Source organism: Vanessa cardui, chromosome 28 (assembly GCF_905220365.1).
Source record: "Vanessa cardui chromosome 28, ilVanCard2.1, whole genome shotgun sequence".
Lineage (NCBI taxonomy): Eukaryota > Metazoa > Arthropoda > Insecta > Lepidoptera > Nymphalidae > Vanessa > Vanessa cardui.
Window position 1 is genome coordinate 5,511,004 of NC_061150.1, and position 23,495 is coordinate 5,534,498.

At 35.2% G+C, this 23,495-nt stretch overlaps 2 protein-coding genes across 2 annotated transcripts in view; one reads left to right on the forward strand and one right to left on the reverse strand.

Annotated features, from left to right (window-relative positions):
- The window catches only part of LOC124541396 (putative U5 small nuclear ribonucleoprotein 200 kDa helicase), a 42,093-nt gene extending 35,533 nt beyond the window's left edge, over positions 1-6,560 (forward strand). Inside the window, exons 35-40 of the mRNA XM_047119249.1 lie at positions 902-1,034; positions 2,444-2,591; positions 3,147-3,323; positions 3,868-4,002; positions 5,066-5,173; positions 6,294-6,560. Coding sequence (XP_046975205.1) covers positions 902-1,034; positions 2,444-2,591; positions 3,147-3,323; positions 3,868-4,002; positions 5,066-5,173; positions 6,294-6,533 — 941 coding nt within the window. The 3' untranslated portion in view covers positions 6,534-6,560. The remainder of the gene's footprint in view (positions 1-901; positions 1,035-2,443; positions 2,592-3,146; positions 3,324-3,867; positions 4,003-5,065; positions 5,174-6,293) is intronic.
- Positions 6,561-15,007: 8,447 nt separating this feature from the next.
- Positions 15,008-23,093, reverse strand: LOC124541403 (ferritin-1, chloroplastic). Its single transcript, XM_047119256.1, has 5 exons — positions 22,830-23,093; positions 22,253-22,365; positions 18,331-18,564; positions 17,221-17,402; positions 15,008-15,390 (listed from the first exon to the last, which is right to left on the reverse strand). Exons 2-5 carry the CDS (start codon positions 22,359-22,361, stop codon positions 15,226-15,228), a joined length of 690 nt encoding a protein of 229 aa, XP_046975212.1. The 5' UTR covers positions 22,362-22,365; positions 22,830-23,093; the 3' UTR covers positions 15,008-15,225.
- Between the last annotated feature and the right edge of the window lie 402 nt (positions 23,094-23,495).

Consider the following 23,495-nt stretch of genomic DNA (forward strand, 5'->3'; position numbering starts at 1 on the left):
ATAAATCATGGCAGAGTCATTAAAAATATCTAGATCTTGACTAAAACCTTTGTACAACCGAGATGATCTAGGTATTGGTGCATTACATCCTAATTTCGTTTTTGATATTCTGACATCAAAAGTACCCAGAAAACTACGAGCATTGCGCCTTGGAATACGATAGTGTATATTTTCAAGTAAGTACAGTCTATCTCGTTACGAATTATCTTAAATAGGAAAGAGAGATCTAATCTCTATTGTACATAGAACATTTTTGTTATCTTATACGATAAGGGATCTATAGATTCAGGGCCGGATTTAGTGAAGGGCAACCGGGGCAACTGCCCTGGGGCCTCCACATAAGTGGGGGCCACAAAAGTTTTCAGTGAGTTAACAAATACCGAGATATTGTCAAATTAAAATAATCTTACTACTTCATATTTTAAAAGTTACCGATACCAGTCAAGAAATACTTACTGATTCAAATTAATAAAAGCTTAAGCTAATCCATTAATCCATGATAGTATATTAGGATCTCTACGCTCCTATTGGTCTAGTCCACTGCTTTGTGGCCCCAGGGCCTCCAGACCTTTACATCCGACTCTGTATAGATTCTAAGTAGTGTTATATATGTATTCTAAATAGTGTTATAGGGTCTGTGAAAAATTTTTCAGTAGCGGTCCAAAGTAACTTTGGTTAACACTCCTCAATACAAGATACAATCATATCGCGTTTCTTTAATTTATCGTTTGATACCTTCAGAGCTGTCTTAAATTTTTGCGATTATTACACATTTAAATAAAACTACCGGTGGTCTACCCGTGACCACGAACGCTGTAAAGTGCTCGAAACGTCGGGATGTCCAAAATAATTAATATACGCGATTCAAATCCGTTATAACTAGTTTTATTTATACCTTCAGAGCTGTTCAGTCTGTCGTTGACTTCGAAGACCAAGATCCGTGGTCTTCTGGAGATAATATCATCAGCGGCGGAGTACTCCGACCTCTGCATCCGGCACCGTGAGGAGAACATCATCAAAGCTCTGGCGGCGAAGTGAGTATTGATAGATTTATGTAGAAAAAAGCAAACAAAATGTAACGATGTCAAAGGATTTTATTATCGTACTGTCTTATTCTAGACCATTCTAGTTTACAAGTAACCTCGTTTGATACACAAACGAAAGAGAAAAAAAAATCTATATAGCCAGTAAAACATTATTAAAGACCTATTTATTCATAAGTCATTTTGTAAGACGACCTCCGTGGTCGAGTGGTGTGTACACCGGTTTTCATGGGTACGCCACTCTGAGGTCCCGGGTTCGATTCCCGGCCGAGTCGATGTAGATTACCATTAGTTTTCTATGTTGTCTCGGGTCTGGGTGTTTGTGGTACCGTCGTTACTTCTGATTTTCCATAACACAAGTGCTTCAGCTACTTACATTGGGATCAGAGTAATGTATGTGATGTTGTCTCATATTTATTTATTTATTTATTAAGACCTTATGACATCGTTTATATTAGACAGATCTAATAAGTATGACCCTCTGTGGAGAGACACAGGGGCTCCATGGAATCGCTGGGCGGGATGTTTTTAACAGAGTAGGAATACTCACTGTTGCGTCGCAATATATTTACAACAATATCATGTATATACACAGTAACATTGATCACTTTGATAAAGTAAAGTAACAGCCTGTACATTTCCCACTGCTGAGATAAGGCCTCCTCTTCCATTATGGAGAGGGTTTGGAACATATTCCACCACGCTGTTCCAATGCGGGTTGGTGGAATGCACATGTGTTGAAATTAGACACATGCAGGTTTCCTCACGATGTTTTCCTTCACCGCCGAGCTCGAGATGAATTATAAACACAAATTAAGCACATATATATAGCGGTGCTTGCCTGGGTTTGAACCCGCAATCATCGGTTAAGATGCACGCGTTCTAACCACTGGGCCATCTCAACTCACTTTGATAAAGTCAGTGATAATCATTGTATATGCACTAGAAGTAAGGATAAACTTATAACGCCAAGTTTCCGACTCCGCAAAGTCAATAAATCCTTCTTGGGGCAAGGTTTCTATAATAAAATTCCACAGACATTTTTAACTTTGCCGTTTCGTAAATTCAAATCGTTTATAAAAAATACATTGGTGATAAAGGCTTATTATTCGATACAAGATTTTGTAGATGATAAAAAAGCGTGGAATTAATACCTGTTGACTTCCACGCAGGATATATTTAATTTAATAAATGAATTTTTTTTTAATGTTGAAAAAGAGTTACTGAGTTTCTCGCCGGTTCTTCTCGGTAGAATCTACTTTCGGAACCGGTGGTAGCTTCACTTAATTGTTAAATGACGATTCAAAAGTGCTTGTAAAAGCTCACTTGAATAAAGTATACTTTGATTTTTGATTTTATTGTTCCCTTCGAGGATGCAGTCAGTAATGTTGTGTGTGCAGGGTTCCGCATAAGCCGGCGCCGGCGGCTGGCGCGACGCTGAAGTACAACGAGCCGCACGTGAAAGCTCACGTGCTCTTACAGGCGCACCTGTCTCGCACGCAGCTTCCGGCCGAGCTGCAGGCAGACACAGCGCTAGTGCTCACCAAGGTTACCCTCACCTGACCTCACCTCACCTCACCTGACCTCACCTGACCGACCCTCGGCCATTGACTGCTTCATTCATATACATCACTTGGTGGTAGGGCTCTGTGCAAGCCCGTCTGGTTAAGTACCACCCAGTCACCAGTTATTCGACCGCCAAATAACAGTACTCAGTATTGTTGTGTTCCGGTTTGAAGGCTGAGTCAGTGTTAGCACAAGGGATATAACATCTTAGTTGGGAGTTGGTGGCGCATTGACGATGTAAGGAATGGTTGATATTTCTTACAGCGTCATTGTCTATGGGTGATGGTGACCACTTACGATCAGGTGGCCCATATGCTCGTCTGCCAACCGATACCATAAAAACAAGAAAAACATCACTTTTTGAACCATTAAAATTGGTCGTTGCATTCAATAGATGTTACGAATTTACTAACATATACAATAGAAATATAAACAACAATTTTTTCTTAAGATTAATAGATAATGTGGATTAATCAGCAAAAATTACTTACTTTTATCGAGCAGTAGTAACATCAGTGTATGTTATTACGTTTGCAGGCGATAAGACTGATCCAGGCGTGCGTGGACGTGGTCTCCAGCAGCGGCTGGCTGTCTCCCGCCGTGGCGGCCATGGAGCTTGCGCAGATGGTCACCCAGGCCATGTGGGCCAAGGACTCGTACCTGAGGCAGCTGCCGCACTTCACGCCCGAGCTGGTGCAGCGCTGTGCCGACAAGGTTCGACCCTCACACTCCACACTAATCACTCAACAACAACAGCAGCCTGTAAATTCCCACTGCTGGGCTAAAGGCCTCATCTCCCTTTTGAGGAGGGTTTTGGAACATTGCACCACGCTGTTCCAATGCGGGTTGGTGGAATACACATGTAGCAGAACTTAAATGAAACTTGTCACATGCAGGTTTCTTCACGATGTTCTCCTTCACCGCTGAGCACGACATGAATTATAAAGACAAATTAAGCACATGAATCAGCGGTGCCTTTGAACCCGCAATCATCGGTTAAGATGCACGCGTTCTAACCACTGGGCCATCTCGACTCAACAATCTGATATCGGGACAATGAGAATACGTCTTGCTTTAATGAATGCTTTAATTAGACTCTCCCCCACAGTATGTATTCTTATGAATTATTATAATAACATAGGTATGTAAGTTGAGAGGTGCACACATGCACACTACAATAATCTAATAGCGACTAATCACTCGCTGAGGTGCAATCGCGTAAGATGTCGACTTATCTGTGTGTGTGTGTTCGCCGCAGAGCGTGGAGACTGTGTTCGACGTGATGGAGCTGGAAGATGGCGCCCGAGCGAAGCTGCTGCAACTGTCACCTGCTGAAATGGCTGACGTGGCGAGGTTCTGCAACCGCTACCCCAACGTCGAGCTGACCTACGAGGTACGAGCACTGCTAAAGAGCTACCAACCAACCAGATTTACCACTGGGCCATCGCGGCTCTCTAGATAATACATATAGTACGACACAACTTGGATGTCGCATCGGCAAAATTCGTAAAACCGATCGCATCCGAATTGAGTACGCTATCCCAAATTATCAATATTTATTTCTCATGTGAATATGATCTTTACACAAACGTAATAACTTGTAATATCATACGACCCGATATATTCGTCAATTTGACGCGTCGATTTACATGCACTTGCTTTCACTGACGCGTGAATCTATAGCGACGAATAGCGTCGAATGGCGCGATAGGGAGCTATTTCTATTGGTTGTGTGAATCGGCAGTAATCGGTTTTGATTTTCATTCCATTGCATTTTCCGATGCTACATCTAATTTGTGTCGTACTATACATAAATATTTACATAGACGTAATCAAGTCACATCTTACACTCAGCTTTATGAACATTTAAAAGTACAGTCTAAAGTGTCATGTTAGTTGAATACAATTATATATGTATGTATGTAATATATCCTGCCTGTAAGTTAAATCTTGACGATCTCCATGGTCGAGTGGTGTGTACACCGGTTTTCATGGGTACGCCACTCTGAGGTCCCGGGTTCGATTCCCGGCCGAATCGATGTAGATTACCATTAGTTTTCTATGTTGTCTTGGGTCTGAGTATTTGTGGTACCGTCGTTACTTCTGATGTTCCACAACACAAGTGCTTCAGCTACTTACATTGGGATCAGAGTAATGTATGTGATGTCTCATATTTATTATTATTTATTTATTATTTATTTATCCACGCTTTTTTATCGTCTGTATAATCTTGTACTGAATAATGTTACTTCTTTACCGATGTATTTTTAACAAGTTTCTAACATTGGGTAGGGTATAAAATTCAAAACTAAATTATTCACTGTTCAACCAATCTGTGACTATGCACCGTTAACATCGCCATAGTCGGTTATCGTGTCCCTAACAATCAGCTAAGTACCGTCAGCAGCGCCACTGTACCACAGAGAGTTTTAATATAACGTAATGCGTGTCGTCAGGTGAAGAACGAGCGCCGCCTTCGCGCCGGCAAACCCATCGTGGTGGAGGTGTCGTTGGAGAGGGAAGACGAGATCGTTGGACCGGTCATCGCGCCTTTCTTCCCGCAGGTAACACCCCCCCCCCCCTCCATTATATATATAGATAGCGCACGAGTTGAATGCAGAGCTCAGGAATTCGATAGTGCTGTGACCTAATTATAATTGATGACCAAAACACTCATTATATTGTGAGTAATTAATATCGATAATTTTACTAGGTTAGCATAATTAAAAAAAGGCAAAATAATACTGATCATACATTTTTATTAATTATTTCACAAAACGAAATAAAAAAAAAACACAAAAATGTATTTATTATTATTATCATCAGATTCACACATGGTTGAATCGGTGTCACTATCCTCACCGTCGCTGACTTCAATTATAAATCGATCAATGGTATCTTCAATCAATCCATCCCTTTGCCAATAATTTTCTTATTACTTCAACAATAATAATGCGGTAACACGGCAAGCGTACGATAGCTGTCAAGGATGGAACAACACTACACTGCGGGCGAGCGAGGAGGGGCGTGCGGACAGCGGGGGACTTGCTCCCACTCTTTACCTCACGCCCCGACTGCATTCAACTCGTGCGCTATCTATACACATACTATATCAAAGTACACAGCATGTCAGGTGTGAGATTTAATGAAACTCACACTGTTCCTTAATCTGAAGTGAATATTGTAACTTAAATTAAGTAATGATCATCTCGATGCGACTTTTAGTTTTCGAGAAATTCGTGAACAAACACACACACATACATACAAACAACGTTACACACATATATGTCGAACTGATAACTTCCTATTTTGTAGTTTACTTGGTGGTAGGGCTTTGTGCAAGCCCGTCTGGGTAGGTACCACCCACTCGTCAGTTATTCTACCGCTAAACAACAGTACTCAGTATTGTTGTGTTCCGGTTTGAAGGTTGAGTCAGTGTAACTACAGGCACAAGGGACATAACATCTTAGTTCCCAAAGTTGGTGGCACATTGACGATGTAAGCTTCATTGTCTATGGGTGATGGTGACTTTCCATCAGGTGGCCCATATGCTCGTCTGCAAACCTATTCCAAAAAAAAAAAAATTGAAGTCGGTTAAATAGCAGTCCACTGCCTTCGTTGATGATGAAGCTTCACATATTTACAGTATCAGTGTAGATAAGATATTGTGTGACTCGTCTGCAGAAACGCGAAGAGGGCTGGTGGGTCGTGATCGGCGACCCCAAGACGAATACGCTGCTGTCCATTAAACGTGTCTCGCTCGGGCGCTCCGCCAAGGTCCGACTGGACTTCGTGTGTGGCTCGGCGGGCCGGCACACGTACACTCTGTACTTCATGTCGGACGCCTACCTGGGCGCCGACCAGGAGTACAAGTTCAGCGTGGATGTCGAGGACGCCGCCTCTGACTCCAGCGATTCGGAATGATTCTCGCAATAAACTCATTCTCTCTGTGGTTTCGTTTCATTTGTTCTCTCCTGACACGTGTTGTGGTGACAGAGACTACAGTTAAAGATGGTGGATCCCCATTTAGTGTTTGTAGTGTCGAATACTCATGATTATGATAAAAGTCAAACTCAAATTCCTTTACTCAATATAGAATCGTCGCACTTACTTATTGATACTCAAATTAAACAGTACTGACCTGAGAAGAACAGGCGAAACTGAGCGTGTTTTTTCTTTGTTGAATTAATTAAATATATATTGGAAGTGTGCTGTTGATCATAAACTCACTAATTGTCTAGTAACCTTCCGCACACAGCGTTCCTAAACATTTTTTTTAAATTCTGTTGCCACAGAAGCATTTTGTACGCTTTGTGACATCCTGTTGTAGAGCCGTATACGTTGCCCGACAAAATATACCGATTATACTAGGCTATTTGACTGGTTTTTAAAATCCATTTTTTATTATTTTGTAGAGGTTAAAGAACCCAGTAAAAATTGTTTTTTTTTATTTCTAGTACATATTTGCCGAAAAATATCATATTACAAATTCCATATTAAATAACGCGCGAAAACGCTACTTGGACAATATGGCGCTGCAATGGGGTCGGTGACGTCACTTTGCTGTATTTTAATCTGTGGTACATATAATAGAAAAGCAAGGTTTACAACAAAGTGACTTCATCATAAGCCCGGCCGATCAGGAGCGTTTTGTGTCACGTGACAAACGTTTGAAAAAATACATTTTATTTATTTATTTTTGAATAAATTAAGTATTATTTTCAAGTTTCATTAATTTTGACGACCTCCATGGTTGAGTGGTGTGTACACCGGTTTTCATGAGTACGCCACTCTGAGGTCCCGGGTTCGATTCCCGGCTGAGTCGACGTAGATTACCATTAGTTTTCTATGTTGTCTTTGGTCTGGGTGTTTGTGGTACCGTCGTTACTTCTGATTTCCATAACACAAGTGCTTCAGCTACTTACATTGGGAACAGATTAATGTATGAGATGTTGTCTCATATATTTAAAAAAAAAAATGTTGTTTCGTACTATACATTGTCATTTATGATCAATTATCTCGTATATATTCCAAGTTGCACTTTGAACGTACGACGAACTAAGCACGTGTTATTTATGGCGAATTCTATCAATTATCTGTCTTAAATTTTGCCTAATATTAAACTCACTAATATATTAAACTAACTATTTAAATTTATCATGAAATTTAGCAAATAATACAGGATCTAACATCTGAATGTTGTAATGCAGTTAACATTGATATATTATATACTAGACTAGCGACCCGCCCCGGGTTCGCTCAGGTACTTGATATGTACCGTATATTATGACCAAATTACATAAAATCATTATAAATTTTAGCATGTGTGTTATTCTGATGTATAATCTATATCTTCAGTGAAAGTCCTGCGTCAACTAGTGAGACAAGCTTATATAAAAAAATTCTTATATACCGACTCCAAATATAGCAATAATTATAACTACATTATATAATCGCAAATGGACTTTTTTAATAATTTATTAACATAAGAATTAACAACATTAAATACTTAAATGTATACAAATATGAACTAAAACTAGTTGCTGTATAAATCTTGACCGCGTGGAAAGGTGGCAAGAATGCTAGCAGCGTTTCCCCGTTGAATCGCAATTCCGATCCTCTGGGCAAAAAACGAACCAGCCCTCCTGTCACCAGTGGAGGCAATCGACTTTTAAGTAGTATAATATTTTTCATTTCATCTTAATTAGGAGGAGTCTAAAAAATATGTTGAATACACAATTATTTTGATTACTTTTTAGTGCGCATTAATTTGTTTTAAAATAGTGTTTTGTTTGAAGTCGGTTTTTATTTTTGAATATTTTTTTTTTTTTTTGATTTTAAGTGAACCTGGTGTCGTTTATATGATTCAGAAACTACTTCGAGGACAATTTCAAAAAAAAACTTACGAATAAAGCAAAAATAGACTTTCGAAAATGCGGCTTTAATACATGCGTCATAATCTACAAGCTAGGTACCACCCTCGAAAGAGCTGTAATCGACCTCAGTAAAAAACTTTGCAAAACAACTAATATATGTCATTCATCATATGACATCACATCACATACACAAAATTTGATTAAATACAGAAAGAAATTCTGCCCCATATCGTACCCTAACTGTGAGCGGTTTGGGAGTTCCATCATTACATAGTATAAAACAAAGTCGTTACTTTAACATGGACCCTATGCTCAGAACCTTACCAAACTTCCACCAAACTACCCTTCAAGTATATCCTTTATAATAAAAAAAGAATTATCAAAATTGATTGGCGCAATTTTGAGTTATTCACCTAATTATGGCGCACAGACATAATGCAAATTTAACACCTATATCGTTTTCATATGGGGTATCCATATGAATATCATCAGAACTGGATAAAATTAAAATGGCACGGAAAGCACTACCTTTCAAACATAAAAAAAAAACAGACGAATTGATAACCTCCTCCTTTTTGAAGTCGGTTGATAATCTACAAGCCAAGTTCGACACTGATTTTTTTTGTTCTTAAGGCAAAAAAAGCAAAAGAAGTATTGAAATTTCGTTTTTAGTCTCGCATTTTGAAATTTGGACAGATGATTATTATTTAAACATTTATAAATATCCAGTGTTTAATAAAACAGAAGAAAAAAATTGAATTTATTTGATACCTTTTTTTAAATAAATTTTTGAAGTTGCGTTATTGACAAATTTTGAAAAAAGCTAAAAAACGTTATAACTCAAAAATGGGTAATTTTTGCACTATGCATATGGGGGTTAAAATTATTGCAAATAGGTACCCCTATCACCTCCTAACGGATATACGTCGAATTACCAATAAACCTGTATATTTATAAAAGTATTTTTACTTGACTAAAGTTTGCTATGATTGGACGAAAAATTATAAATATAATTTGTTTATCTGTGCTAAGTCGAGACACTTGATTCTAAGTAGTACTTATTTATTCTAATCCGAGGTCAAAAGAGGTTGGAACATTCATAGTTGTAGGTCAAACAGATTATCAGTCACGTACATATATATATTGATAAATAAACCGATATGATAATAATATCTCCACTGATAGTGATGTCAACCTGTCTTTAAAAATCATCCGACTTAGACAAAGAAATTTCGTAATAAGATGATTTCAATAGGCTTTCGTGTTTCGACATTTTTATAATAAAAATAATCAAGATACCATAGATAATTTTTTTTTTGTTTAGTAATGGATTCAAGAGTGAAATTTTTAAGGATGATATTTTATCTGATATAAAAAAAATTGACTTGAGTATTTAATGCAATAATGTCTTATTTCTGATATATCTTTAAGTACCGACTTATCAGCGTTAAAATAATTTTTTTGTTAAACCATTTGAAAACGCTTTAAATATCTTATTTTCGTTTTAAGAACATAGAATGCGCTTGAAAAAACTTATTAAATTTTATCATTAGCATTTAGTTCGTTAGTAAGTTTTAGATTATGGAAACAAAACAATAAAATTTCGTTAATAATCAGTAAGTTATCTCCGTAAGTTTGTAGTGTTTGAAAAAAAAGCAGTCGTAAAAGAGACTTGGGTAATAAAAGATCCGTACCGTATTGACAAATGCAAGAACCTTAAGATAACTTTGATGTATGTCAAAGATTCAATGGCGGAAATTGTATAGGATAGACATGAAAGACAATATGACCAGTATCATTTTCAACGTCAGCTCTCACTGGCTCTCACCTAAACAAATTGAGTTCAAACATTAAATAAAAAAAAAGAAAACGTCAATTTAGATTCGTCAATCTGCCAAAGTTGTAACTTAGTAATAAAAACTCGTAATAAATTTTTTTTTTACTTTTTTACTGACGGCACGGCCGTACCGTCATTTCTCGAAGCGATTTGCGGCTGTTTCGCTCCCTCCTCCCCTCCTATATCTCCGACGAGGACAAAGCTAGGAGTTTGGGTTTTCGGGGACTAATAGTAGGCATTAGAATAAGCTCAAGTTCGAAATTACATGCCAATTGAATTAATAGTTTAGGAGTTACGGTCGATCAAAGTTACACCATTTTGTCACTCCCTCGCAGTCTAGCAGCCTTAGAAACTGATGAGATTTCAAAACTTTTTACGATGGAAAGACTGCATCGAGAGACTTGGCATTTTTTTACATTTAATGTTTTTGGTGGGATTTATCATGACATGAAATTTAAAGCTTGGAACTCCCGATCTGCAGCCATCTAACTCAAGACAAGTCAACTAAGATGCCTTATTGTTAATATCAGCATGACTTGCAATTATTTTGGTATTGTTTTCGTGTGTCAAGGCCGCCATGACAATCATGAAACACATATACACAGCAAAATTGAAAACCAAATTTAAGTAGGTCTACTATACACGGTGGCTTTTAGAAATAAAGTCTTTGGAAATATTTCTTAATAATTACATGAACAAGTGTATTATATAATTTTTAAAGAAAAAAAAAACAAAAAAAGAACTAAATATTCGTGTATTATATCTAAAAACTTTTTTGTTACATTTGCTGTCGAAACGCTTGGCCCTTGGAGTAGTGGTGCAAAAGACACCTCGCCTCATTGCCTCCACTGGTGACAGGAGGGCTGGTTCGTTTGCCCAGAGGATCGGAATTACGATTCAACGGGGAAATGCTGCTAGCATTCTTGCCACCATTCCACGCGGTTAAGATTTATACAGTAACTAGTTTTAGTTCATATTTGTATACATTTAAGCATTTAATGTTATTAGGTAATTCTTTTGATAGAAAACATATTAATAAAAGTACAAAAGCCGAATATTTCTTTGTGACATTTCATCACTGCATAGTATAAAACAAAGTCGCTTTCTCTGTCCCTATGTACACTTAAATTTTTAAAACTACCCAACGGATTTTTATGCGAATTTAATAGATAGAGTGATTCGAGAGGAAGGTTTTTGTATAGGTACTAACTACATGGACGATATAGTAAAGAAACACTGATAATTTTAGAAGTTTGTAATGTGATGTTGTAAATAAACAAATTCTGTAGTATATTTAGCATCAGCTTTGCACCCGTGCAAAGACGGGGCGGGTCGCTAGTTTGTAATATATGCCGTTAGTAGGCTATTCAATTTTTGCCGCCCCTACTTTTTTTTTTGCAACATTTATGATTTGTGTTCTATCGTCCTCATTAAATCGGCTTTTCCCGTTATTCGTGTGATCATAAACTAGGTGATATTTCTATCAGTTACCGGATTATTTTTCCAACCCGCTACGTAGTGACGAGTATACGGATTGCGGACGTAGGTATAGTACGACACAACTTAGATGTCGCATCGCCAAAATTCGTAAAACCGATCACATCCGAATTAAGCACGCTATCCCAAATTATCAATATTTATTTCTCATGTGAATATGATCTTTGCACAAACGTAATAACTTGTAATATCATATGACCTAATATATTCGTCAATTTGACGCGTCGATTTACATGCACTTGCTTTCTCTGACGCGTGAATCTATAGCGACGAATAGCGTCGAATGGCGCGATAGGGAGCTATTTCTATTGGTTGTGTAAATTGGCAGTGATCGGTTTTATTTTCATTCCATTGCATTTTCCGATGCTACATCTAATTTGTGTCGTACTATAATGTGTATACATATAGTTATAAGTTTTTTTTTTATTTCTGTAAGATAATAAAAAATTTGGGCTAAATTTGCCGCCCCTCTAAACGTGCCGCCCTAGGCTCCAGCCTACTTGGCCTATTGGTAAATCTTCCCCTGATATGGTAACTTAAATCTTAAATGAAATATCAGCTCTAGTAAACTGGTAAATTTTATTTCTATGTCTATTTTACTAGACCAATATATTTCGCCACGTCAAAGATAAAACGCATATCTGATTGGTTCGTTATTGTGTAACTACAAGTACTTACATTTCTAAATATATTGCTATGATTTGAACATATATACATATAATTAAAATTGGAATGTCTGTTTGTAATATTAAAATAACCGCTTCTTACTCAATGCACATGAATATATACATGGTACATGGTTCCGGCTAATCTCTGGAACGTCTGGATTGATTTTGATGGAACTGCCACTGACCCATAGGTGATGTAATAAGGAGTCATTTTGACTACTTTTATTTCATTTTTTTAAAATAATACTCGAATAAAGTCACGATGCAATATCCAAACGCTTTCCAGAATAATCAAAAATATCGATTCACTAAATAGAAGAATTACATTAAAATTAGCATAGCAAATATCTATACGAAAAATACAGAATGAATAAGCTTATGCGTGTTTTAATTCAACAAAAACTTTTTTGTTAAAACCAAACGCGCTCGAAGTAGCGGGCACAGCTAGTATTATCTTACAATAGTGACGTTCGTGGAACTACGACGTATCTATGTTAATATATTCTTTATATATTCGATTCTATATGTAATGAAATTCGATATTATATTGTGAAATATTCATACAACTCTTAATTAAAAGGTTTGCACGCCTTGTGGCGTTATGGAGCCGAATATTTACTACATAGTATAAAACAAAGTCGTTTCAAGTCTTTAAGACTATAAGAGTAACTACTGAGTTTCTTCTCAGTGGAATTAACTTTCGGAACCGATGGTAGCTTCACTTAGTGTAGTCGTTAAATGGGGATTCTAAGTGCTTGTCATGATTTGATGTGTGATGACATGATTTTCCCAAAAATTGTGGCGTACAGTCCATTAATACTAGGAACAAAAATAAACTTGTTACGCCTAGTACTCGATTACACAGGGTTAGTAACTCTTTTTTGGGGCAATGTATACCTACTTACAAATGAATCCCAGAAAACTTATATTATTATATTATTAAATATTATAAAATTTAAAAGAATCGTTAAAGAGCACTTGTGTGCTAAAGGATATTACAACACTAATGACTTTCTAGATGACTGCACACCTTGGTAATGAGATGATCGCTCCAGGCTGTTTCAAATAACAAAAATATGTTTCTTAATGTATATTTATGCCGTTGAGTTTCGTTCGCCGGTTATTCTCAGGTCCGAGGTCAGTGGCGGATTTACCAATAGGCTAAGTAGGCTGGAGCCAAGGGCGGCAGATTTAGAGGGGCGGCGAATTTAGCTCAAATTTGTTATTATCTTACAGAAATGAAAAATAATCTTATAATTAATTATATGTTTACACATTAAGTCCGTGATCCGTACACTCATCACTACATAGCGGGTTGGAAAAATAATCTAGTAACTGACAGAAATATCCCCTAGTTTATAATCACACTAATAACGGGAAAAAGCGATGTAATGACGACGATAGAACACAAATCATAAATGTTGCCAAAAAAGTAAGGGCGGCAAAAATTTAATGGCCTACTAGCGGCAGATTTGTAAATCCTCCACTGCCCGAGGTGTTAAATTCCGAACCGGTGGTAGGTTTTTGACAATCAATAAGTAAACACTTCTATTTTGAATAAAGATTTAAGTCTTTGACTTTGATTTTGTTCGCTAGTTTGTTAAATCAGATGTTTTAATTATTAAAACAAATTCAATTGTTTTAACATCTCATAAATCTTTTAATTATTTATAAGAATATATTTTAATCTGTTTGAACACGAAGATATATACTTCAGTGTAATATTTGTATTTTACTATGATTAATAACATATTATTACTCGTCAGCACTGGCGTGATTTTTGAATCACTTCCTTGTATAACCGCATACACAAATTAAAAAAATACCAAACCATGCCTGGGTACTTAATGAGAGAAAAAAACGGGCTTAATTGATTCAACAATAACAGCCTGTAAATTTCCCATTGTTGGGCTAAGGCCTCCTCTTTCTTTGAGGAGAAGGTTTGGACGCTGCGCCACGCTGTGCCAATGCTGGTTGGTAGAATTTCTATGAAATTAGACACGTGCAGGTTTCCTCACGATATTTTCCTTCACCGCCGAGCCGATTCAGTGGTGTTGATTGGGTTTGAAAACTACATAATTTGTTGAAAAATGAACATAATTTTTATCACAAGATTATTTTTCTAATTAATTATTTGAATTTAAATAAAACCTTTTTTGAATTACTCCAAAGAAGTAGAATTTCACTTTCGCGCGCACGGAAGTGAAATTGAACACGCATATTTTTTTTGTAGCATTTATGTGTGTTTTATAATGAAAGCAGGGGTGTAGCTACCGCTGTATCAATTATCCAACATATCATATCATATCCACGTAAGCAAAAATTAATAAAAAATGCGATCTTATTTTGATAATTATTATGAATGTATATTTATTTTAATTTTATGCAATTATTTTTTCTTTTGTGAGAAATCTTTCCCCTTCCTAAGGGCCCCAAACATTTTTTAAACGGGCCCCCAATGAAGCAAACTTTGATTCTGAATCAAACGCAATATAAATCTTTGTTTAAATAAAAAACAAATAACGGTGGTTATTAAATTTTTATTTGAAAATAACTGAAAAACATCAATAATGAGCATACATTTTTAATTTTAAACTTATAATAATATTTTAGTGACTTTAATGAAAAAAATAAATCACAAACTAACAGCCTATATTTTGTACGCAGTGTTGCCACTAACACTCACTAATATGGCGGATTTAAATGACATAATATTTTTAATAATTTGAGATATTAATTTAGACGACTTTCTGGAGGTACTCGTCGAAGAGGTAGAGGGCCAAGGAGAGGTCCTTGCCTTCGTTAGCTGTGATGAACTGTTTGAGGTCAGAGGTGTGTCCGGCGAGGTCTCTGACTGTTTTGGCCTGGTCTTCAATGAATTCCTCTTCCAAATACTGTGCGATCTGTTTATAAACAAAATAATATATAAATATTTACTTAATATTTTAATAATCTACATTAAATATTATTTGTTAAATAAGGGTAATTTTTTACAGCTGTAAACATCGATCATATTAGAAATTACTGTTGATTATCTTATTATTTTCCAATAGTGAATTTATTTTAAACAATACACAATCAAAGTCAAAATATACCTTATTCAATTAGGCTTTTACAAGCATTTTTTTATCGATATTTAAGAAAAACGAATATTAATTTTATTGTTATTGTAGTTAATTCGATATTATTTGTATAATGTTTCTTTTATTAATAAAAAATTACGTTTTATTTTATCGTAATTATACATAACTATATTAAATGTTTATTTGAAACTATTTGTTGAAATTGTAATATTTCATGATTAATTAATTTTTCGGTAACTTGTAACATATAAAGTTACAGAATTATATTTTTTTGTTATAAATATTAAGATCTACCAGAGAAAATCGCAATTGCAAGCCATTTGGACGATGTCCAAAGTAATACCCCGCAGCATTATCACAATAAATCAAGATTAAACTGCATTTATTGTGAATGTTTCTAGAATATAGACTTTTCTAGAGGTTAAAAGCATAAACAACTTTGACCTTGGATTGGCGCGATGCCATTGGTATATATGCTCTTGAATAATCTATGATATTAATTATAGTATATTATTATGATTGTCTAAGAAGTTGCTATCTGAATTCTTATCTTTCGACAGTTTACAGTCTCGCGAGATAGATCATAATCTAACAGCGATATATCTATATATGTCTAGATCAGTGATTCTCAAAGTGGTCCAGATGGACCCCCAGGGGTCCACGGGAGAGATGATGGGGGTCTACGTAGGCGTGAAAAAAAAAATGGGTGTCCATAAGATGTTAATGGGGTCCACGAAAATTTATCTGCTTTTGATAGTAAAGAGCAAAAATGTAAGCATAGTTATACTACTATATTAATTTTTTCTTGTAATTCTATTCTTTTAATAAGTAAAGTGTTAGTAAATGTACTATTTTCGTTTTTAGTTTACCTATAGGAATATAGGGACAGAACTCAGAAGCGATACAATTACGAAGCGAGCGAAGCGAAACCAATAAAAATGAAAATGGTCCACGAGGAACTACTGGTGGTTTACTGGGTGGTAGGGCTCTGTGCAAGCCCGCCTGGGTAGGTACCACCCACTCATCAGATATTCTACCGCTAAACAACAATAAACAGTATTGTTGTGTTTCGGTTTGAAGGGTGAGTGAGCCAGTGTAACTACAGGCACAAGGGACATAATATCTTAGTTCCTAAGGATGGTGGCGCATTGACGATGTAAGGAATAGTTAATATTTCTTACAGCGTCATTGTCTATGGGTGATGGTGACCACTTTCCATCAGGTGGCTCATACATATGCTCCTCCGCCAACCTATTCCATAAAATAAAATAAAAATACTGGTCAACTGGTGATCATACTGGTGGACTGTCAAAGTAGAGAAACGCACAGAAAATATAACACTGATTACACACACTAGTAGTCATGCACACAATGACAATAAAGTTTTTGCTTGAAGTTCAGCAATCTTTTTTTATAATTTATAATCTGTGACCAGTATTATTATATATTTATTATAGATATAAATATAAAAAAATAAAAAGTCAGTGTGTTCCACGTCTTTGAAAAAGAGGACAAGCCTGAATCTTTCATCTGCTGATATTAAATAAAAATATAAAACGCCAAAATTTATAAAAAGACACTGGCAACTGTAAGCTCGTGAATGTTGTTAATTAAATCTGCGACCAGATTTCTAGAAGATTCTGAACTCACCTCAGGATCGTGGGTCTTGTGGTTGTTCCTGGTGGCCTCCTGGTGGATGAAGAACGCGCGTTCGGCCATTTCCTTCTGCGTGTCCAGAGCGTGAGCGAGCGACTCCAACTCTTGCAGCTCCAGAGTGCTCTCCCTGGCCTCTGTCTCCAGAGAGCTGCGCGAACGGAAGTCCATGGTACCGCCTAGGGATGACAATGCAATTAGTACATATTTCAACAGTCCAAAAACATTAAACGGAACTTAATCAATGAATACATTAATTTCTCTACAAAAACAGAGTATATTCAAGTAAGCAGTTTGAATTAATTTAAATGGCTTAAATAAAACATAACTCCAAGACCAGGGTTAATTACTGAGTATTTTAACACTCAGTAATTAACTACTGAGTATTTTAATACTCAGTAATTAACCCCTTCCACGATATCAGTGACACATAGGCTTTTCCCATTGTAACAAATAAACGATGATCTTGAAAAAGTCACCATCAGTCAAGTTCGAAATAATTTGTGGCACTCATTATGGATTACCTATCAAGGTATGGAAATAATATTCAATATAATATATGAGGTTACTGCTGGATTGGGCCCTTCTTTTTGAAGAGAAGGTTTAGAACATATTCCTCCACGCTGTTTCAATGCGGGTCGGTGGAATACACATGTAGCAGAATTTCAATGAAGACACATGCAGGTTTCCCCAACGATGTTTTCCTTCACCGCCGAGCACAAGATGAATTATAAACTGTGTGCTTGCCTGGGTTTGAACCCGTAATCTAGGCTTGCATACGAACGTCGTAAGCCAAGGCAATCTAAGGCAGGAATAGAGTCTAAACATTGTTGTACGTAAATTGAGGAATACCTGTACTAAGTATTGCTCATAGATTGTCATGTTATAAGAGAACATACCACCAACCAAGTGACTTGCTACAACAACAACAAAAACAGCCTGTAAATTCCCACTGCTGGGCTAAAGGCCTCCTCTCCCTTTGAGGAGAAGGTTTGTAACATATTCCACCACGCTGTACCAATGCGGGTTGTTGGAATACACATGTGGCAGAATTTCTATAAAATTTGTCACATGCAGATTTCCTCACGATGTTTTCACTACACTTACCTCTTTTGGTCACGTGTTGGATAATCTCGACAGTCTTCGCCCACGCTTCATCGGATAACTTCTTGAAGAGCTTGTGGAAACCATCCCTGTTCGTCTGGTAGTTGTTGTAATACGCAGCTGACAGCAGGTATTCGTAAGACCTGCGCAGGTGCAGGTTGGCGAAGGCCTGGAGTTCATTGGCTACGTTGCCTTGACGACCGAAGTTACCATATACAGCGTTACAGCTGGGCAGAGCTGTGGATATCATTGGGGTTTTATAACATGCACTGAGGTCCTCGGTTCAAGCCGGGTTAATCAAAAAAAAATCAAAATAAACTTGAATAAATTCAGGTAGGCTTTTACAAGCACTTTTGAATCGTCATTTTACAATTAAGTGAAGCTACCACCGGTTCGGAAAGTGGATTCTACCGAGAAGAACCGGCAAGAAACTCAGTAGTTACTCTTTTCTTTTTAAGTCAAGTAGAAAAATAGTTGGCTTTTTTGTCGATAGATTCATAGTAGGCCTTATTGTATCGATTCTGTACCTAGTTGATCTCTTTAGTGAATTATAGATCAAGGGTTCAATGCCCCTGTGATACGCACGAGCGACTATCGCCATCTTTGTCGCACGATGTCAGATGATTACATCTGCTTTCGTTTCTATAATAAAATTCCGCAGACATTTTTAACTTAACAGTTTCATAATTTGAAATCATTTGTAAAAAAAATGGTAAAGAAGGCATATTATTCAGAACAAGATTATACAGATTATAAAAAAAGAGTGGGATTAATACTTGTTGACTTCCAAACATATATTACATACATTTATAATTGTATTTAACTAACATGATTATTTTTATATGTCGAAAGAGTAACTACTCAGTTACTTGCCCGTTCTTCTCGGTAGAACTTTCCGAAACGGAGCTTCACTTAATAAAGTTGTTAAATTACTCAAAAGTGAATAAAGTATATTTTGATTTTATTACGCTCTTAAAACAGTCAATAATATGTTCCATAATTGCTAACAGTCTCTTAATGTCCACAGCTGGTCTAAGTATGTTTATCCTACACAAATTAAACATATCCGGAATTTAATTATGTGACTGGGCTGTATCTTTTTTTACATTCAAAAGTATTGTGCTCTGTTTTTTTAATCTGTCATTGTATATATTTTGCATATCAGCTGTCTATATTTTTATCTTATCTGTGGTAAGTCAGAATATACTTGAAGAATATACTGGAATAATTTCAAGAGCTGTAGAGAACACGATTATAGTCGACTATTGACTCTGGGATATAAAATCAACTCTGTAGGAATTAAATTGATATCATTTAAGTACTTTTAAATATATTTCAACGTTAGGATTCAAAACTAATGTCAATGATGTTCTAGTAAACAGATATGTCATTAACGCGCAAAAAGTGAAGACTAGAAAACGTCCTAATTGGGACGTTTGCCTTTAGTCGTTTTCATCATAATTCTGCCAGTAATACGTTATAATACATCATAATTACGTAGTAATACGTTTTCCGTAATTAAAACATCTAGTTATACCTTTTACTTATTGTTTTTATCAAGCTATCCTTTTTACTTGTAACGAAATGTAAATTAAACGGTCCCCGGCGCGGCACACTTTTTTCTGTTGTTTAGTATGGATATAACATATCTGTTTATTAGAATATCATTGACTAATGTACAATGACCGTGAATTGATTTTATATCATTGTTCAAAATCGAGAATAATCTTTTTATATCAACGTGTTATCATTGGGAATTTCGGAAACACATTTCAAGTGGTTATAAGTAATTTGTGTTTGTGACAGCGTATTTCGGTAGTGAAAAATAAACTATGAAATTTGATAAAAATATATCTAGAAATATACTTAAGTAATTTTATTTTAAGTCACAAAAGCGCATTATTAATTTATAGTATTGAAATTAAAAGTCGTAATTTTTAGTCTGTATATCACGTGATCTAAAACACTTGCCGCCATGACACGCCATCAATAATAGGCAACAAATACTGTTATTTCAATATTAATAAACAAATTTTCTATAGCTTTAATGTTAGTATTTGTACATAAAACGTTAAAAATCAAATCAAAATAAACTTTATTCAAGTAAGCTTTTACAAGCAATTTTGAATCGTCATTTTACAATTAAGTGTCATTTTACCACCGGTTCGGAAATTAGATTCTACCGAGAAGAACCGACAAGAAAATCACTAGTTACTCTTTTTTAAAATTTAAAAAATACAAAGTCATGTTAGTTAAATACAGTTATTTTAATTAATAAATAAAAATACTCGGAAGGCAACAGCTATTAACTACATGCTTTTTTAACATCTACAAATTCTTGTATCGAATAATATGCTTTTTCTACCAATGTATTTTTTACAAACGATTTGAATTTACGAAACGGCAAAGTTAAAAATGTCTGCGGAATTTGATTATAGAAACATAATCACATAATCGTGATTTTAATTCATTATTTTCCCAAAAAAACGCCAAAAAGTTGACGAGGGCCGTACATACACAACTGTTGTTTTTATTAATGTGTCGTCACCCTATTGTATTATTCTCGACCAATGATATTGCGTAATTTGCTATCTCCTTGTAGTGTCAACCAATTAAACGAGGGCTTATAATTGAATTAGCGTGTAATTTTAGTAGACACGCGTGAAAGAGACAAATCATGTATTGGTTTTAGTTTTAGTCTTTGATTTTACATATCTTTCAAAGAATAGATTTGTCCTTTTGTGAAAAGGTGATCCTAATCTATTGCTATGTTTGTCTCTGAAATCAAATTTTGGTTTACTTTTGTTTTTTTTAAACCACAAATAGTTACAAACAAAGATGATTTTTAATCTGTACAATTTTATTTATTTATTTATTTTTATTATTCTTTATTGCACAAATAAAACATGTACAAAGGGCGGACTTAATGCTATATACAGCAGCTCTGTCAGCATTTTTATTTTTATAGCTTTTATAGTTTCTCAAATAAATTAAAAATAAACAGAAATCTTTTTAAAATATAAAGATAGAAGCATAAAATAAACATCTATTGTATAAATAAACTTATCAGGATAATTATTCATCAATAACTTAATTGTTATTTGTTATCATAACAATAGTGTTCATTTGAGAGAATCAGTCCATAAAAAGTTTACCCTACAATGAGGTTACATAATTAATCTGTGGTCCAGTTCTAAAAGGGTCAAAGTATAATTAGAGTATACAATACATATTAAACTCTATTTATATTATTATATGTTGTTTATTTGTGCAAAAATGGTAACAGCTTAAAATTACTAATATCAGTAGGCTAAGGCCTCTTTACCCATTGAGATAACTAATATCAGTTTTATGCAAAACATATTTTATATAGAACAATGACATGCATTTTGTATTATTGTGTCAAAATTGGTTATTGACATAGGCTCGTTTGGCTTAAGGCCACAGAAATAAATATGAATGTGGAACGGAGGTATTGTGTTTCAATTGTATTGGTTGCACAATCAAATTAAAAGTACTGGCTCATTAGTCAAAGCTCTAGTAAAACAATCTATAACTATTCAAATATTGTATACGTAAAAGTAATTGTCTGTTTGTCTGTTACTTTCTTATGGCCAACCAATGAAGAGATCTTGAACCATAACAATAGGCAACTTTTTTGACCTCAAACCTATGACCCCTTTTAGCATGTGGACGTTATCATCCTCCAAATATTTTAATTAGCAGTGAATTGGTAATTAATTATTACAGAATATTCATGACAGTGTATATATTTTTTTAAACAACACTAAACTTAATCAACAGCTATTGAAACAAAAGAAAATTGTAGACACTAGACTGAATCATTTTATCTTAGTATATTTAAATTAAAAAAAATATATTGCAAAGTCTTTGTGTCAAAATATTTGATAATTATTTTTCTTACCTAAGCTACTGGTGGCTCTGCCACATTCCATTGAGACTTCATTGTAGCAGATGTCAGCTGAGACCGCAGACAGTGCCAGAAGGCAAGCAATAGCATACACAGCCTTCATGTTGCTAAAAAAAAAGAATTGTCTATTTAATTTCATATTTCATTATTCCGGATAATACAGAGAGTTCAAAACTATATACTCATTTTACTACAGAAGAACTCATATAATTTTAAAAATAGAATGTAATAATTGTTAACTATGATATACATTGAATTTAATAAAAATATATTACAGATTAAAAATGATTAATTAGTTAATAATATAATCGCGACATAATCTTGTCATTGAATCGACGTGATCAGCAATATTTGATAACAAATACCAATACATGTCTAAAATTATCATTACTGTTGTAAAATACGATTTATTGAGGATTTAAAGTGATAATGATAGATGAACAAATGTTAATATTATATCACAAGGCATTATAATTGATTACTTGATAGCGATACGAGCACTGATTTAAAAAAAAACATTAAATCACGACGGGTGGGTAGACAAAGGGCAATATTAAAAAAAAAGACTTACCAAATATTGCGACGTTTAATATTCGATCACGAGAAAATGAATGAAAATAGATCCGTTGAAAGTGCAGCCTTTACACTCACTGGCGCAGAAGGCGACTTCCAACAAAGAAAAACTGATAAACTTTAGCGTCGAACCCGACAAAAACAAAATATATAATGATTTATATCTCTTTTTCCGCGTAGTATAGTGATTGACAGCGACGAATACAAAGGTAGGGTATTATTTTAACTTTATCTGAAGTTGGCTTCGTAATTGGGGTTACCACTTAACAGATATTAGTTTTCCAATAATTTTATGTGCCACTTACAATTTCAGCTTAAATAATCATTCAATAAGTAGAATATGAAATTGAAATTATTTTAATTTGTTTGGTTAAACTTTCACAATAAAATAATGAACTTTAACGTGTATTATAATGAAAATATTTCCATCAATGTTGGCAATATTTAAAGGCTGGCAATATAAATGCCCTGCTTCCCCTCCAGTGACGTCACCCGTAATCCAATGACTGTTGAGGTTTTGTGTTACAAGAATTTTCATAATATTTCATCTTGATTCTTATTACATTCATACTTTTATTTTATGACTTGGTGCATTCCACAAAACCCTAAACCGTCAAAAACGATCAAAAAACTCATCCAACAGGCACTAAAACTTGTTTGAGGT